The sequence below is a fragment of the Eptatretus burgeri genome, chromosome 5, assembly GCF_056783735.1.
Source record: "Eptatretus burgeri isolate ZD-2024b chromosome 5, Ebu_testis_v1, whole genome shotgun sequence".
NCBI classification, from domain to species: Eukaryota; Metazoa; Chordata; class Myxini; order Myxiniformes; family Myxinidae; genus Eptatretus; species Eptatretus burgeri.
The window spans coordinates 45,526,057-45,545,612 of NC_140965.1; the positions used below are offsets into that span (position 1 = coordinate 45,526,057).

The following is a 19,556-nucleotide window of genomic DNA, read 5'->3' on the forward strand; positions in this document are numbered from 1 at the left end:
TTTAAATCTGGGAGAATGGTACCATCCCAGCCAAGGCTGGATGTTAACAAGCTCAAGGATGAAAGGGTAGCTGAGGAGTTTGTGAACAGGCTGAGTGGGGATTTGGGAGGTCTGGGTCCTTTGGGGAATCCTGCAGAGTTGTGGAGTGCCTTCAAGACCACCATCCTTAATGTTGCCAGTGGATGACTTGGAACTCACCATAGGGTAAAGAAGAATTTCGTCTCAAGTGACACCGGATACCATTGACCAGTGTCAGAGTCACAGAGCTGAGTTCAGGTAGTTGAGGCATAAAACTGTAAGTGCACTGAGGGTGGACAAAGGAGGCCTTGGTGTGAGGAATCTGAGGGGGTAGAGCATCACCTGTGGTCAAGTGATTCTTGTCCTGCTTACAGGGGAATTCGCGCATTGCATTCCTCCAAGCCAATCCCTTGGTGTACTGAAGTTAGAGCGGTGGTGGGGGGTTCTTGACAGAGAAGTCTGAAGTGAAGGCCCGCTGGGCCGGTTACTTTGAGCGGTATCAACAGTTTAAAAAGCAGTTTTTGTTCCTTTGTAAGTCGTGGTTAAATATGCATTAGTCTGGACAGAAAGTGTTGCACTGCCCCCTTGTGTTTGCACAACTTTTTCCTCATATATAATATGCATGATTTGCTTTTGTTGTTTTTTTATGGAACGACAGCCTGCTATATTCTAACCCTCTCACTTTGGTAGCTGTGCCCATGCTTTTTTGAGTTTCTTGCCCTCACTGATTTTTCCACGACTTGATTCATCATCTATTTAATCTGCCCATAATTTGCTGTTCAGCATGAGGATCAGATGTTGAAGCTTACTTTTGCAAGTTCAAAAACCAAGTTTTCAGTGCAGGTCTACCTTTAAATATAACATCTGCAAACAAGGAAAAAATATAAAAAAACACAGGAGCAAAATAAGGCAAAATCATGTCTCAATTTACTTTTATCATCCAAGGAAAATATAGAGTAGAAGCTTAAAAAAAAAGTATGGATACATTTTGTGCAGTTATCTTCACAAATTATTTGTCACTCCTCCAACCTTTGCTCTATCAGTACATGCTTCTTTGTCACCGAACTATGTTAGCATACTTGCTGCTACATCAGAAATCTTCCAAGCCAACATTAAATTCTCCTCTGTAACACTGCCTGAGCACTTCATTGATGTTTGGATGCTTAAATGTTGTTCCACTCAACCAACATCTTCTCTGTTTATTCTCTTTGTTCATATTTTCATTTTATCTTGGAAGGTAAATCATGTCACACAAAATTGAAAACAAGTCATCTGATTCCTTTTCAGCAAAATTTTGGCACCAAAATTGCTGTGTGTGTTTGTTTGTGTGTATGTGTGTGTGTGTGTGTGTGTGTGTGTGTGTGTGTGTGTGTGTGTGTGTGTGTGTGTGTGTGTGTGTCTGTGTGTGCGCGCGCCATGGACAAAAAACTGGAAACACCTGGGTAATGAAATGGAAGACCAAGAAGGAATGCAAAGAATGAAAGAGCAAAGATGGAGTCATCAGAAGGAACCTGGATAGGATTTGTGTTTCAGCCGCAACTCCACTACCCTTAAACCCATCCAGGCGCAGCCAAGTGAGCCTTGCAGAAAAAAATACTGCAAGAATTCACTTCTCCTGATAAAAATCCATAGATAAAGATAGATCCATAGATAAAGAAAGAGGAAAGAGAGTAAAATAGAAAAGAGAAGAAAAAGCAAGAATTAGAGTGAATAAAGAGAATTGTGCAAAAAAAATATAAATATAAAAAAACAAAGTTATGTCAAAGGAGCAAAGATGTCAGGAAGAACCCAGATAGATAGATTTTAGCAGTTACTCCCCAGGCTCAAATGCACAAACATGTATAAGCTATCAGAGGTCCGTCGGCGGGGAAGCACAGTCCACACAGCATGAGGATATGGTACAAACATAATGAAATGGAAGACCAAGAAGGAACCCGAAGAAGTAAAGAGCAAAGATGGAGTCATGAGGAGGAACCTGGATAGGATTCGGGTTTCAGCTGCTACTCCATTACCCTCATACCCATGCAGTCGCAGCCAAGTGAGCCTTACAGAAAAATTTCTACAATAATTCACTTCTCCTGAAAGAGAAAGATAACCAATGAGAGGAATAGAGAAGAAAAAGCCAGAATTAGAATGAATAAAGAGAATTGTGAAAATAATATCAATAAATAATATTGAAAATAACAAAGTATATTGAAAAAGTATATGAAAAAAAAAATAACAAAGTATATTGAAAGCAATGGCTTCTACATGTGTGGTGCATGTGTTGAGCAAATAACATCCCAGCATGTTTAGGGTCACGTATAAAAATGCTGCACAGGCCTGGTTGCCTATAATTATGGCTATCATGGCTGCAAGAGACCTCAGTGACTTTGAAAGAGGGGTGAGTGTTGGGGTGCATTTGGCAGGAGCTTCAGTGACAGACAGCTCAACTTGCTGATGGTTCACAAGAAATGGTGTTGAAGGGGCTGTCAGTGTGGAACTCTAAGGGAAAGGCATCATCAGCAAAGGGCAACAGTTAGCAGAAGCTTATACTCCAGGATGGTGATATCCATGCATCTACAATATAAAAGCAGCTTGGTCTCAGCATGTGTGCATGCATCTGTCTGGAAGTCAACAATTGGCCTTTAGGGGATACCACTAATCAAGCCCAATTGATGTAGTTGAATAAAGTGAGGAGAGATGGGCAGGTTTCAAACAGTATGATATAGTTGAGTAAGGTGAGGATAGATGGGCTGTTTTTAATTTAATTTTTTTTTGACTCTTCCTCCTCCTCTTCCTCCTCCTCTTCCTCCTCCTTTACTTAAAATAATGGTGAGTCTCATTCAATCCCGTTTCTCATATCGATTAAACACCAGCGATCAATGCCTTTTTTTCTTTTTTTTTCTCAACATTTCCATTATATTCATATCTCCCTATCAAACAGCATTTCCCATTATGCACTGCCTTTTAAAGCATCACAAAACAGTTCGCTCAACTTGCAACTCAGGTGAGAAAAGGATACGAACAAAAAAACAGCTGATATTCAATAATTTATTTGTGCAATTTTAAAGGGTGAAAGTTAATTTTTATTTATTTTCTCTGGAAGCGACGGGTCTTGCATTCTAGTTAATTTGAAGTGCAAGGTAAAGCAGGCAAGCAACTGCAGCTCCATTGACGACAAATTTCAACCTTGGGCGCGAGCAGCCAGTTTCATCAAACATGTTCTGCCGAGAACTCCACAGAGCAGGATGCGATAGTCAGGTCGCAGTGCACAAGCCACTCATCACACCTGGCAATGCACGTTTGCGAGTCCAGTGGTGCAAAGAGCACAGGCAATGGACAACCGAGCAGTGGAGAAATGTGATATGGTCAGATGAATCATCCTTCACCATGTTCTCAACAAACGGACGAGTGCACGTGTGGTGCCAACCTAAAGAATTATACAACCCTGAGTGCTTTGTTCCAACAGTGAAGGGTTCTGGTGGTTCTGTAATGTTGTGGGGTGCATTTTCCTGGCATAGTTTGGGTGCAGTCATTCCCTTAGAAGGCAAGGTCAATGACGATCGCTACTTCATGGTACTAAGTGATCATCTTCAGCCCATGATGCATAATTTTTCTAGCCGGGTGGGGTGTCTTCCAAGACGGCAATGCCCCCATCAGCAGAGCACATATGATCGCCAAATGGTTTGATGAGCATGACACTGATGTTATCCATATGTTTCTCAGTCATCCATATGTTATCCATATGTCTTCTCAGTCACAAGATCTGAACCCCATGGAGCATTTATGGGATATTCTGAGACAGCGTTTTCCACCTCCATCAAACAGGTGTGAGTTGATTGACTTTCTCATGGAAGAATGGTGCTGCATCCCTCTTGTAGAATTGCAGATGCTGGTGGACTCTATGCCACAGTACATACAGGCCATTCTGGCTCCATGTGGTGGCCCAACTCCCAATGAAGTTACACAACATCATGGTCAGATTTTTTATTCCAAACATCCCTATCTTGTGCTGCTTCCCGAAGTTCTGGTAGAGACGACTTGGATGCAACGTTTACCCCATCCATCGAGCACATGTAAAGTCTGCTGCCTCTTCTTTTTCTTCCCTCAACCATACCCAGCATGGAGGATTTCTGCAGACTTTTATTTTCTGCACACATGATGTGACCAAAGTATGACAGTTTTCATTTTACTATCAGTACTTCTCATGTGCATGGTGGTCTAATTTCTTCAAGCACTGATTTGTTTGTTCTTGGAGTCCGTGAAATTTTTAACATTGGTCTCCAACAAATTTCAAAACTGTCAATGTTTCTTTTTGATTGTCCATGACTCGCATCCATACTTTGCACCTGGAAATACCAGAGCATTCACTGGCATCCTCTTGGTTTGTTTTGTCACGTCTTTGACTTTCCAGATCTTTGTCATTCCTGACATTGCTGTTCTCCCCAGTACTAACCATCTATTACTTTTGTCTTCACATTCTCCACTCACTTCAATATTGGAATCAATTTTGGGTGATCATTTTGAAACGAAAGGACAGGCTATCAACTGGTGACACATCAGGAGTAGTTGACCATTCATCATGTAGAGACTGAAACCAATTCTACGTTGGTGAAACTGGAAGGAATTTAAAACAAAGGCTAGATGAATGTGATAGAGAAATTAGGCTTGAAAAGGTGACACACGTCAATTAATGCAATCTAGCCACAAATTTGACTTTGATGGGACCTGTGTCCGAGACACGATGTCAAATGACACAGATAGACCCTGGAGACATGGCACATCAAGAGTTGAGAGGGTGATGTAACTGGGGAGACTGTTGACATAACCCACACAATACACACCTCTGACACAATGGCAAAAAACTGGATGGTGCAAACAGCTGGATAAGGTGAGTGACAAGCACCACTCAATCCCTTAACACCATGCCTACATGTGTACAACACCCAACGGAAACTCCACCAATCGCACAACCCACACATCACCATGTCCAATCCGAGCATGAACAGAGTTATTTTCGTGGCCCAGAAACACAAAAACAAGAACTAGAATGGCACTCGGTAGAGCACATACTTCCGCCAGGCTGAACAGTTTGTTTTGTATCCCACTGATAGACCAGATCTGCATCTGGACCTTAATCAAAATCTAATCAGCTTGTTGTTGTCACCTCCCCAAATCATCCACCAACTTTGTCCGAATTGGTCCATAACTTTGAGTTATCGTGACATTTATCGTTTTTGGTCTTAACTCTCAATGATGAAGAATCACTTGAAAATGCTTGTATCCAGATCCAAATCTTCACCAAAATCGAATCAATTCATCCTTGTCACACACCCAACCTGTCCACCACATTGCATCTGAATCCGTCCAAAACTTTTTCAGATAGCCTGCTCACAGACAGACAAACAAACAGATGGGTGAAATCGTAACCTGTGTCCACCTTCAATGGTGGTGTTGGAAATTGATGAGCTGATGCATCAGAATGGAGGAGTGTTTCTGCTGTGATTAAGTCCATACAAATATGCCCTTGTACATGTGCACGACTATTCACTGTATTTATTGATGTACCAGACTCATAACTTATTTTAGTTCAGGCATTTAATGAAAAATCTTTGGTCAACCTTGAACAAATTGCAACAAAAAGTATCTCTGCTGTTTTATACTCAAGTAAATATGTTCCACATATAAAAAGTCCAAGAATGGGAAAGCTTTGAAGATCACTAGAATATGATCCCACCCAAAAATGTCATTTTTCTGCATTTCAGCCTTCTTTAAACATGTTAAAGCCTATTTGAAAGCTTCAGTGGACTGTTAGATACTGATTTTTATTGAAACTGTTGGCAAGCAGTTAGGGTTTGGAGGACTAAGAGGCAGTTCAAACGGATAGCTCAAAATTTTCAAACTAAAATGATGAAATAAAAAGCAATTCTATTCTTGACACACGTACTACAAAAGTCAACAACTTAGGAATGATGCTTACATAATTATGTTAGAAATGATGAAATAGAACACTGAAGACAATTTTCAACAAGGAGAAAAGACATAAAATATCACAGCCCCTGTGGCTTTAGTAATTTTTCTGTACAGAGTTATGACGAGAGCATACTTACAAGATTTATATGCATGTGAAACTGACTTGAGTGGTCATATGACATGGAAGACTTGGCAAGATCATGCAAGAAACAAAATGGGCACCAGTCAACCATCTTGGATCTGATCTCAAAAAAAATGATGTGCATATGTCAGCCATCATTCATTGTCTGTGTGCCAAGTTTGAACAAGATTGGTAAATGCACGTCCGAGAATTAGTTGAGGACGTGTTCAATATCGGGTCTTTTTTACAACTGAAATGGCCGCCAATCTACTAGTCAGCCACCTTTGATCAGATTGCAAAATAAAGTGAGGTGGATGTGTACGCCATCATGTACGTTGCTTGTTCCAAGTTTGGACTAAATCGGACCATGCACATTCACGAAATGGCTACCAGGCAACCATCTTGGATCTGATGTCAAAAAAAGTGCTTATGTGAGCCATCATTCATTATCTGTGTGCCAAGTTTGAACAAGGTCGGTAAATGCATGTCCGGAATATGGTTGACGACGTGTTCAACATCGGTTTTTCCAACTAATATGCCCGCCAGTCATCCATCTTTGATCAAATCGTGGAACAAAATGATGTGCGTATGTATACCACCGTCGTGTATGGTCTGTGCCAAGTTTCACCAAAATTGGTCCATACATATCCGAGATATGGCTACAGATGGACAGATGCACAGATGGATGAAACCCAATCCATAAGTCCCCGTTTCAGACTAAGTCCAACGGGGTGCTAATTATTGCAGATTGCCATTGCACAAACTAATTTAAAAATAGGACCATGTCCTGAAGCTCACCTGGATCAGGAGCAACAGACACTCAACCCCCTCCCCCCAAACACCCCCTAAGACCCTGTTCATTTTGTTGTTATTGTTGTTGTTAATGCCGTGAACAAACTTTGGTACATCACGGGTGATGAAGGTTGTGGTCAAGTTTCATCGAAATTGTGTGTATAGTTTCAGAAAAGAGAGCAAATACCTATTTCGGGGGGAGGGGGGGGGTCAACCACCCCCTCCCCCAATAGACGTGAATGAGTGCAGATTTTGAATGAGCCATTACACCTTCATTAGGCATCAGATTTCATCAAAATTGTGTGTTTGGTTCAAGCGATAATGACTGAAGTGTTTACGGACTGACTGACTGACTCACTCACTCACACACTTTCAGGCACTGCTTGATCACGTAAGCTCACCTGACTAAAGTCCAGGTGAGCTAAAAATGAAAATACAAATATTGAATAATATCAACTGACAGGACTAGTAATGGTAAAACATTATACCAAATTACAAGCATAATATTGAGAACCTTACCAATACTGAGAGTTTTCAGAATTCAACAAAGAGTCTGTGGAGAACTTGACAGTGAACATGTAAATGTTATATGATGCAAGAGAAGCATATATCTGCATAGAAGATGAGTAGTTGCCATATTGTCAGCATCTCCCCACCATGGGTAGCCTGTGTCTGTACAAGATGCATTCAGAAGCCAACAATGTCATCATCTTCATCTTCATTAAATGCCAGCTGTGTTGTGTTTATACAACCAGATCCTTTGCAGTTTCCAGGAGTACACTCAAGGTTCTGCTTCTTGCATGTGCACCTCAAGCTACTGCAGTTGCACCTGATGACCTGCAGCAGTTCCTCAAGAGTAGGAGCTCGGTCTTTCTGGAGAGGGACAAGCTCCTCGTCGCTCTACCGCAATCCCCACTCTTTTGGAAGGAGTCTATTCCCAGATCGCTTCCACTCTTGAACCTGAAAGTACAGACAGAGGTTGTGGTGCTTTGTTGCTGCTGATGTAGGTGGTAAGCTCTGGTTGGATGTGAGATTTGCTGGAAGCCACCTTCTCACAGAACTGCTTGTGCTGCAGAGTCTAGCTTTTCGCTGGGTTTCCCATTCTAGAAGATTACCAAGGTTTTTCTCTCCTGCAGCTACATTAGAGGTTGAAGTTGACTGTATCAAACATTTTGGCTTGCTCACGGAAGTGACTGCTTGTCTTGAATTTATTGAGGCAAACTCCATTCCCGATCCCGTAGAGGTGAAATGTTGTGTTACATTCATTGGCAGCATGGAGGAAGAGGATGCGTTTGCATATCTCTGGACCAAGCTGTTCCTTGACCACCTTGATGTTCCAGATAAGAGGGTTCTTTCTGTTCTTCTTAGACTTCGGGCGAAAGAACAGGTTATGAGACTCTAAGGTTGTATGGTAGCACAGTAGGACGAGGAGGTCTGTCATCACCGACCAGCACACTGTTGGTGACCGTAACCCTCCACAGCCTTCTGCACAACGAGGAAATCAGCATCTCCTGAAGCATGGTGTGTCTAACAGTTATTCTGCAGCTCTTCGCTCGACATAATAAGAGCGCAGTGAATCTAGATTAAGCAGGTGTCTTCATATGCTTTCCCACAACCCTCCTAAAAAATACTGATTTCAGGACTTTTTACATGTCTTGGAGGACACCTTCCTAGCTAGGTATGGTGCAAGTGTGAGAGCTTTTGTTGCAATTTGTTTGAGGTCATGGTACATAATACTTGTACCATTTCTGAGAAATGCTGTTTTGAATCAGAAGGGGAGGGGCAAGACAGACTGTGGCATGTTTGTGCTGTAAACCAACCACCTGGAATACTTTTGATGAACTGGGCATGATTGTAGACGAGAAGCGTAAATAACAAGTAAAATGAGGAATGCACAGAGGATGTTATTTTATCATTGTTTTTTATTTTTTTTACAAGTGCACGATAATGCAGGACAACTGCAACCTCTAAGAACTGTAAGAATAAGTGTTTTTTACTTTGCGCTCATTGTCCTCAATAAGACTGAACCATTTTATATTTTAATTAGATTTATCTAAATGATTCCAATTTCAGTAGAAGTTTACAGATTTAATCTATGGGCATTGGTGTTTGATTTAGCATGTGCTTCTCCTTTTAGCTTGTTTTTTTCTCTTCCCACTAACAAATGATGAATTGTCTGATAGCATGGTGCAGAACCAGAGCGCTTCCTTTTGAGCTATCTAGTCTTCGTTCAAATATCAACCCTACTCTGGAATGTCGTACTGTTGCTTCACAGGCAGGGATTTGCCATCTGTCAGATGGGACATAAAGCTGGGGACATATCTGTTTGCATTAATTGCTGATGGATGTTAAAGAGCTCACAATGAAGATTGCGCGAGTCATCACCTCCACACAGGCCCTGCCTTAACTCGCTCTCCAAAGTCCAACTCATGAGTTGGAGCTCTGGCAATTCCATTACCGACCATAAAATAATGCTCCATGGCAAAGCCTGAAACATGGGTGGAATAAGTACCAACAAAAACAACAGAACCGATTATTAAATACATGACCATTTGCAAGTCAAAGCAGAACTTTAAAGTTGCAGGATGGTATTTAATTACCACGAGTGAGTGTGTCTCTTCAAACAATTTTAGGCAGGAATATGGCAAAGAGGTTTAAAACTTCGTTTTTCGATTGACTTTTTGGTGATCCAAAAACTTAAAGGATTTCTGAAACTGCCTCCTCAATGTCCACTGTTTTGGCCTGAGGCTTACACAGTGGAAATGGCAGGCCATAATGAACTAATTTCTGTCTGAAATTGTGCTGAGCAACCACTACTGAGGATGATGTTAACTTTCTTTTTGAAGAGAGTGGAAGAGAAGAGAATGGAGTAACCACTCTCTTTAAACCTCCCTGCAATTTGAATGCACTGCTGTCAATTGTGATTATAAAATCATCACCTTCCTCTGGGAAGAGCAAATCAAGCAAGAATGAGAAATACAAGCAGAATCAAATGACTTGAATGAGAGACTGGACACCGCTTTTTGTCTCTCTGCAGCCTTGTCATTAACCTATTGGTCTTCATTCGCTCTATATTTTGTATTGTGCTTTGTTTCTTATGTGTCTCCAGTATAACATGTTTATCAATCTGCTTCTTCTTAGTTCAACTCCCAGGTTCAAACCTGTCATTTGGTTCCTTGTTTTAGAACCACCTCTAAATTTGAGTACAGTCTTTTCCTTCCCTCGACAATATCTGCTGATTGTCATAACTTAGCAAACACTTTGTCCTTGATTATTGCTTCATTCTAATAACTCTGGGAGATAAAATTATCATTTACTCAAATTCATACACTATATCTCCACCTCTCCATCATATATGACAATGCTTTTCATTTTAATTGTCAAGTTCTTCCTTTTAAAATCATTGCTTGATCCAAAAATAAACATTTTGGCCTTTTAAACTATGCCATTTTGTTGAATCAGCATTTGGAAGAAAAGAAAAAAAAATCTATTTTGGATGAAAGCATGAAACAAACATCTTGAAATCATCTTGTGCCTTCTTGCCCTCCCTGCTCTACCAGCGGCATGTGGAGGCTTCATGACAAAGCTCAATGGCACAATCACTAGTCCAGGATGGCCCAAAGAGTACCCCACCAACAAGCATTGTGTTTGGCAGGTGGCTGCTCCCACACAGTACCGCATCTCACTGCAATTTGAGTTCTTCGAACTTGAGGGAAATGATGTAAGTCTTTCATTGACCAAATATGCTTGACCAGTTTAATTCTCACATGAGTGTGCCTATTGTTTATATTGCTTTCATTTTTAGCTTATCTGGAATGAATTCCAGATTATGTATTGTCATCGTGCACTGTCTGTCCATCCATCCATCCGGCTCCGATTTCGACTTCTCCAGCCAAACTGCTGGGCCGATCTGGCTGCAATTTCGTAGCAACGTTCCACTCTTGACTGGTAATGGGGATTGCAAAACTCATTCCGGTCATGTGACTTTAAGTAGATCAAAATGGTGGACTTATTAAATTCCTTCAAAAATCTTCTCCGGTCACCAGTCAGAATGCTACCAAATTTGGGTTACAACATTAGACCAGGGTAGGGATGTTAAATTGCAGAGGTCATGCTGATCACATGACCAGAAGTGTCAAAATGGCGGTCGTATATATTCCTTCAAAAATCTTCTGGGAGGTCGGTGGTTCAAACCCGACCCTGGCCGAGTCATACCAAAGATTTTAAAAATGGTACACGATGCTTTCTTGACACTCAGCATTTTAAAAGAATAGAGCATGGACAAACAACCATTGCGCCGGCTTGATGGGCCGAATGGCGGCCTATGTTAAAGTTTCTTGTAAGGAAACTTGTATTAATTCTTCAAGAATTATTTCTCTCCCAACGATAGGATAAACCCACGAGGGATGGGATTACAATGGTATACAGGGAGGTGTGGTCCTCAGAATTCTCAATATAGACTCCAGACCTTATTTAACTTTAGCTGAAGAACAGATCTAGCAGCTCAAAATTGGGCATCCATAAAGTGCTGTGAGCAATCAGCCACAGAATTCTATACCATCACAATATGTAACATCATGTCCAGGTATAATCCTCATGCGTCCATCAGTACTAAGCCAGATGGACAACCCTGGTTCATGAGTGATGTGAAAGAGCATGTCAGGAGCAGTAGTGCATCACCAAGCATTTTGACAGAGGTGCCAACCTCGTGAAATGACATTACTGGACTCCATACATATGAAGCAGCAGTATGCAATGGACAGGGCTAAGCGATCACACAATCAGCTGATCATGTCAAAGTTGTGACCCTTTTACATCCAGTTGTGAATGATTATGAATAATTGAGCAACAAATGAGAGGAGGCGACATGACATCCCCACCTTAAATGATGGCAGAGTTCAGCCCATGAGTACCAAAGGGGAAAGGCTGAAATATTTGCAACTACAACAACACTCAGTGGAGCGCATACCTCTGCCAGGTTGAATAGTTTACGTTTTGTATCCCACTGATGGGCTGGATCTGCATCTGGACCTTAACCAACATCTACTCCGCCTATTCTTGTCACACACCCAACCTGTCCAAGTCTGATTCTGTCCATAACATTTTGAGATATTCTGCTCACAGACAGACAGACAGACAGACAGACAAACAGGGGTGAAAACATAACCTCTATCCATCTTCGGTGGTAGAGGTAACCATCCTCGACAAGAAATGATGAGTGGGTGATCTTTCTTGGCCTCCTCCTGAGGTTCTCACTGTCACAGATGCCAGTTATCGGCCAATTCTATTCACATCTCGTGATGTCAAAAAAAACCGGCTCAGTGCCTTGGAGACAGCAAAATCTACAGGCCCAGATAACATGATGACTATAGTGCTGAAAACTTTTGCTGCAGCACTAGTTGTGCCTTGGCCAATCTGTTCCAGTACAGCTATAATACTGTACTGGTAACGAGTCTAAAATGTGGAATATGTTTGTTATGTTTTGAAAAGCAGAACAAATCCAACCCAACCAAATTACTGTCATCTTAGCACATTCCTAATGATGAGTAGAGTACTGCAAGACGTTAATAACAGTGTTATCAAGTGGCACTAACTCACCAATAACCTGTATACAGAGTCTAGTTTGAGTTCTGTTAGTATATTGATCACTCGTTTCAATGATGAGAACATACACATTTTATCACATTTGCATTCATAAAGAAATATAGCTCTTCTCTCTCTGGTCTATACCATGTAAGAGCCCTTCATAATATTAATTCCAACCAAAATTATTTCGTTGCATTAAAAAAACATTTCTAAATGCTTTCTTTTCCCTGTCTGGTTGAAAAAAATTTTTGAAGCATATTTAGTTGTGTTTTTGCTAACCCTTTAATTTTACTGACTAAATATTTAGTTGTAGTAAACAAACTAACACTTAAGTTAAAAAAAAAAAAAAATATATATATATATTTATTTTTCTGTGCAGAAATGAGCTAGAGAGATGAAAATTATTTATATTGGTGCTTACTACGCAAACATAATATACTTGCTATAACAACCTTCTTTGTGGTGTAGGTGTGCAAGTATGACTTCGTGGAGATCCATAGTGGATCTCCACCTGATGCCAAAGTACACGGAAAGTTCTGTGGGACAGAACTGCCAGAGATCATCACATCTCAGAACAACAACCTGAGGCTTGAGTTCAAGTCTGACACATCTATATCAAAGAAGGGTTTCAAAGCACACTTTTTCTCTGGTGAGACAAAACCACCTTCTCAAACCAATTGTCCCCGTGATTAAAGATGACATACTCTGGATTTTAAATTTTTTTATTTAAAAATATAAATTAATGTTGCTCTTGTCTCATTGATTACTTGTTGTTTTGGATCAAAAATACAAGATCAAAATTGTGACAATCGATCATTAAAGGAAACAACCCAGAATTGGCAACACTGGCTCATGGTAAAACTTAGGATGTTTAAGTACAACATTATGTTTGTGAGGGGATAGGCAATAGCTAAATTGAGGTCTTATAGATGTTGAATATATTTGTGTTTGGCTTTGGTGTATCTTTCCATGGATTAAGTGTTTGCTTAAAGTAAGGAGTCAATTTAAAATGTTGCCTCTGAGGTAGACAAGAAGTTGTGCTTTTATTAGTTTAAGACAGCAGCTAAGGTGTGGTGTCTCCGATGTGGACCCTGTCAGTGTGGGGGAGAATACGTCATGTTTTGCCCCACAAAAAGAGGGAGGGAAGTCTCCTCTCAGCAAATGGGAGGGAACAGTCTCTAAACAGATTTCTGTCATTAATGGTGGTGCTGAGATTGCTTGAAATTCTTGGGTTGGGGAAGGTGAGGTAAAGGGGGTTGGATAGAGAAATTACTTGAAAGACCCGGGACAGAGATTAGTGGAAAGTTTTGCTCCATGATTGTGGGGATAAGGGGTCAGAAGAGAAGGTGAGGAGCAGAAAAGTTGGAGTGAGTACGAGATGGCTGTGAAATTCTCTGTCCAGCTACCATCCCTTCCTTCTCCAACTGTTCTTCCAGCTGCAATGTTCTTCAACCGACCACGTATTTTGCCATTTAAGAGCAGGCTTGATATATCGCTGAACCATCACACAGATGTCATGAGTGAGTGTGTACATTCCTTAAGGTTGGCTGCAGTCTCCACGTGACAATATCAGCACATTTGGTCATGGATCACATTGTATATAATCCCTCATCAACCATATCAATGAAATTGTCTATTTTCTGCTGAGTTTTATGTAAATGCAAAGTTCCCATATCCCTTTAGTGTTTTTGGATACACAGTCAAAGCTTGTGGAAAAGCGTGTACATTGAAAAGATCAGGATATAACAGGACAAAAGGAATGTGAGAGACAGAATGAAAATGAAAGGGAGAACACCAACAGTGGAGTCGAAAGACAAGATGCAATAATTCCTCACTTAAGGTTGATTTGGCTGTTGTCGTTTCGTTATAACATCGCTAATAAAATAGAGAAAATATATCCTTTTAACGTCACTATGCTTGCTATTGTACGTTGTTTGCCAGTGGGCCACAGTGTACTATTCGGTGTCACGTAGACGGAGGCATATGTAGATGCTGAACATTTGTATCACGCCATTTTGTTGTTGTTTGAAGCATGATTCAATCCTCTATAAAGACGAGTCAAAACGTTCAATAAATGATAGTAGTGAGTCCGGTAATTAGAAATTAAATAGCCCTGTCGGAGGCTGACATTTATTTTCCTAGCAGGTGGGGTAAAAATGAGGAATTGGGGGGGGAGGGGACATGCCCCCCCCCTTCCTGAAGTGGTATGGTCATGTGGAGCACAACTTAAGTTAATGGCATGGTCCTTATGTTTCATGAAGAGATTGGTCTGTGTCTGGCCATAGGTTTCTGAGAATATTTTAAAATATATGAACTGAATTTGAGGCGAAATCCCCCTTTTCCGCCTCTCTTTGGGGGCAGATCGAGAGGGAGAGCACAACTCCATGAGACCTTGCTGTTCTGATGTATCGTACCAAATTTGGTCCATATCAGTCAGGTAATTTCATAGTTTGTGAGATGTTTTAGTCAAATGTTGATTGATGGACGGACAGACTTGCATATGTACCAATATTTGGGGCAAAAATGTATGGATGGCCAAGCACCGGGACCCACTCTATGAGCTTATGTTGGAGAAATAACCTAACAAGACAAACAATTAGTTGTGAAATTAATGAGTTTCATGGTGGGAGGTTGATGGTTGATGATGGAGCATGAGCCCCCTTCAGAAACCTGGGCACGAAAAGAGCAGAGTGGGATGAAAGACCAGAAATGTGGCAGGAGAATACGGAGAGCACTGACCTGTCTGTGATTGGAAAGTGATAGGCCCATAGACAGCTTCACTGTGGGAGATTCCAATGATCTTGAAGGCCTTGGTTTCCATGGCATCAAGCTGAGCAAGGTGTGAGGCAGGAGAGCCAGCGTAGAGGGGAGAGCAGTACTCCATCAAGCTGCGGATGATGGTATTGTAGGTGGATAGGAGTTCAAGTGTGTCAAGGAAGGGCTTTTCACAGATGGTGACTGGCTTTGGAGGCCAGCATTGAAATGTGGTTTGCCCAAGAAATATTGAGGCTGATAGTGAGACCCAGGAACTTGAGTGACTGAACTTCTTCAAGAGGATTGTTCAGAAAGTAGATGGAGAGGGGGGAGGGGGGTTGCCAGATGATCCAGAGAGAGAGAGAGAGATAGATTTATCTGGATTGAAAGACAGAACCCAAGTGTTTGACCAGCTTGTGATTTTTGTCAAGATCTGAAGAGAGGGAAGAGGGTGGAATAATCAGCAAATAAATAGAGGATTTTCCAGAGAGTCAAAGAGATCATTTATGAACATCAGGAATATGACTGCCCAGAACACTGCATTGGGGCACTCCAGCCTTATCAGGGAGAGGACATTGAAGGATTCTGTTGAGAGCCAAACATTGGCTATGAGAATAGAGGAAGTCAGTATGCCATGTGTGGAGTTTTCCTTGAAGTGCCAAAGGCAGTTTTGGTGAGCAAGTTGGGATGCCAAACTGTATCGAAGGGCCTCTCCATTTTTGGGTGAGTAGAAGCAGCATGTGTAAGATGGATTGACCTGGTCTTAATCCAAATTGGTGATTTGAGATTAGGCTGTTGGTGAAAAGGAAAGATTTCATATCAACTGTCATGATGGATTCCATAATCTTGCTGGTGACTGGCAGTAAGCTGATAGGTTTGTAGTTTAGGGGATTCAGTTTTTCAACTTTTTATGTAATGCAGTGATATTGGCCAATTTCCAAGCAGATGGAAGATGACCTAGGGCAAAAAGACAGGGTGAAAAGGGCAGAGAGAGCATGTGCAATAGCAGCAGAGCAGGTTTTTAGGACATTTAAGCTGATGCCGTCCCGTCCAGTAGCAGTCAGAATCGAGGGTTTAAAGAACCTTCTCCACCTTCTCAAGTGCAAAAAGCACTGTACAGGAGCAGTTGGGTATAACTGGGAAGGGTGGGTAACAGAGAGTGAGCGCTTGGGGACACAAGATTTGGAAGCAAACACAAAATTAAGGCATTCGGCTTCTGGCAAGCAGTCGCCTGGAGTGCGTTTTATAATGAGGAAATGGATGCAGGGAGAGCACACTATAGAGAAAGACGTAGCAAGGCACCACCAGGTTTTAGAGCGAGACAAGTTTGAAAGTTCATTCCTGATTTTGGACAGATCTTGTTTTCTGGCTCTCCTGAGAGTGGACACACACTTGTTGCGGACTTCTTGGAATGCATTGACATTCGCCTTCCAGGAAGAGAAGGCAACTTATTTCAGAGCAACTGCCTCACGACAGTATTTAGTATACCATGGGCAGGAATAAGGGTAAGATAACTGAAGATGAGATTGGATGAATCTGCATGAGAGAGAGAGAGCAGGATTCTGTGGAAGGATTCCCAAGCTGAGTTAACATCATGGGTAGTAGATATGCGAGACCAGTCCTGAAGAGAGATTGCTGTTTGCAGTCCCTGCCAATCTACCTGAGTGAACCGCCAGACTTGCCAGTGTTAAGGTAGCTCTCTGAGATTAGCTGGAGAGAAGTTGACTTTCACAAGCATATGAAGATGAACCCATTCGAGCAGAGGAAGAGCAGGGGACATTTGCAGTGAAGTTTTTCATCACCAAGTCCAGAAGCGAAGATTGCCATTGGGAGAAATCCGGGTCAGAAAGTTCACTAATTGAGTCAGTCCCAGGGAATGAACAAACCCTTTTTCTTTCATGCAATATTTTAAAACCTTCCAGCTATTATTTTTTGCTGTCCGTATAAGTCCGTTTTTGCCGTATAAGGAAATTGTAAACTTTGTGGTGTGTAATTCAACATATTATTACAGCTTAGAGATACTTCTGTCCCACCAAGCATGCTACCAAGTTTACAAGCCATCCATTCATTCCTTCCTTTTTTGGTAATGATGGAAGCATAATTACTTAACCAGTCTTCACGAAGATGACTTTTCATCATCATTACTTACCGTTTGCAGTATACATGGAGCCAGTAATTTCCAGGCCTCTCATCAGACGGCCAATTATCTCGATAGTGCAGCAACCTTTTGTCTCCGCTCATGTGCCTGGTCCATTGAGCACCTCATGAAAGATGTTGGGATTGCTCAACCAAAACATCAGGTTTGGGCATGAAAATTACTGGCAATAAACCTTCTCTTCATCAAAATATATCTTCTTAGGTTCTTTAACGTCCACCAACTAATGCTAGCAGATGGGTCCTCAGCGAAACGTCTATCCGAGGAACACCTTCACTGATGTGGCATCATGCCTGTGAAATATCTGGGTGTCAGTTTTTAGCCAGGTCCAAAATCAAACTGGAGCGAGATGCTCCAAAAGCAAGTATGCTACTCGTGATATCCTTCCAACACCTATTTGGGGTTCCTCAATGTGTGCATTCATCTGCCTACCCACAGATAAGGATGAATGCTCGAAAGACAATGGTGGGTGCCAGCATGACTGCATCAACACTGTGGGAAGTTATACCTGTCAGTGCCGCAATGGCTTTGTTCTGCATGACAATGGGCATGACTGCAAGGAAGGTAAGAACAATTTTTTTTTCTCGAACCCTGCCAAAAAAATTGACTTTTTATTTGACAAACATTTAACTGAACTGTAAAACACTATTTTGTTGAACAACATGAGCAACTAAGAGAGAATTCATCTGATATTCATCTGCAATTAATGAGCTTTTGTCGTATTCTCACCTGAGCCCGTGGATAATTATGCTGTGATCCCAGGTTCAAATGTAAACTAATATTGATTTGTCTGTTGTCTGTGCTTGCACTTCATGTAAACATACACTGATGTCTTTGTCCTGCATGTGATATAGATATACTGTAAGCCCTGGAATTAATTTTACATCACAGTTTAAAACGATTGCACTGTTTCACCAACCGCATGGTGTTCATTATTTTGCTGACAATTCACTCTGCTTTCATTGTATCTTGGATCTATTGACACATTACAAATACAGGTGAAAGGTGATTGTGTGGTGTTTTGGTGGGGAGGGGGGAGTAGAGAGGGACCATAGGGTGTGGGTGGAGGGGGTGGGTGTTGAGACAGTGCTTGTACACAAGGTGTTGGATGGGTATAATCACATACTATGTACAAATTATGATCTTAAATTAGCCTTTAAAATATATACTGGTGATTCTGGGTAACTTGAGAACCAATACCTTTTCTTCAAGCCTTCCTTTGTATAGTAACAGACTAGCAGGGATACCCGTGTTCCACACAGGAATCCCGTGGATGACGGCGGGTCTGAAGGAGCATATGTCACAGTTAATTGTAAAATTGTAGAGGCTGCCAGCATTATTATTTTTTTTTCATCACCACTATAATATTATATTTTTCCCGCCATGTTTTATATGCAGAAGACTCGAGTTCAAAAATGTTAAGATTTATTGCCGCATCAGATAAAAAACCATAATGCCTCAACAATGTGAGGCTGGTTTCATGTCATCATTTGCGACTTAATTAATTCTCATTCTCCAGCAAATTCCGTTGGTCCCATGTCAATCGGATGAACTTGAAAAATTAACGTTACGCAATCAGGTGATGACGTCATAATTCGGAAACCGGGAAGTCGGAAGCCATTGTCTTCAATTGACTGTAGCATTATTTTTCATTCTATTGCAAATGGCGTTGGCCCCATGTCAATCGGCTGAACTTGAAAAATTAACGTTACGCAATCACGTGATGACGTTATAATTCGGAAACCGGGAAGTCGGAAGTCATTGTCTTCATTTAACTGTAGCGTTATTTTTCATTCTATTGCAAATGGCGTTGGCCCCATGTCAATCGGCTGAACTTGAAAAATTAACGTTACAAAATCAGGTGATGACGTCATAATTTGGAAACCGCAAGTCGGAAATACAATTCTTTTACATCGGGACATTCCCTGGTACATGTTCTGTCAGCCTCTGAAGTTTGGTGAGGATCAGCCCAGTACTTTTCGCGTGCATAAGTCACAGACAAACACACACACACAGACACACAGACAGACACACTTTCAACTCTATATATATATAGATTATTAAAACCATGTTTACAAAATTGTTCTTCTATCGAGGCACACAACCAAGAATCTTGAATCAACTGCTTCATAAAGAATCATTAGGAATGTAGGATGTTTGAAAAAAAAATATAAA

At 41.3% G+C, this 19,556-nt stretch overlaps 1 protein-coding gene across 1 annotated transcript in view; it reads left to right on the top strand.

Annotated features, from left to right (window-relative positions):
* The window catches only part of TLL2 (tolloid like 2), a 245,338-nt gene that overhangs the window by 210,648 nt on the left and 15,134 nt on the right, over window positions 1-19,556 (top strand). Inside the window, exons 16-18 of the mRNA XM_085881680.1 lie at window positions 10,447-10,607; window positions 12,941-13,121; window positions 17,820-17,945. Coding sequence (XP_085737806.1) covers window positions 10,447-10,607; window positions 12,941-13,121; window positions 17,820-17,945 — 468 coding nt within the window. The remainder of the gene's footprint in view (window positions 1-10,446; window positions 10,608-12,940; window positions 13,122-17,819; window positions 17,946-19,556) is intronic.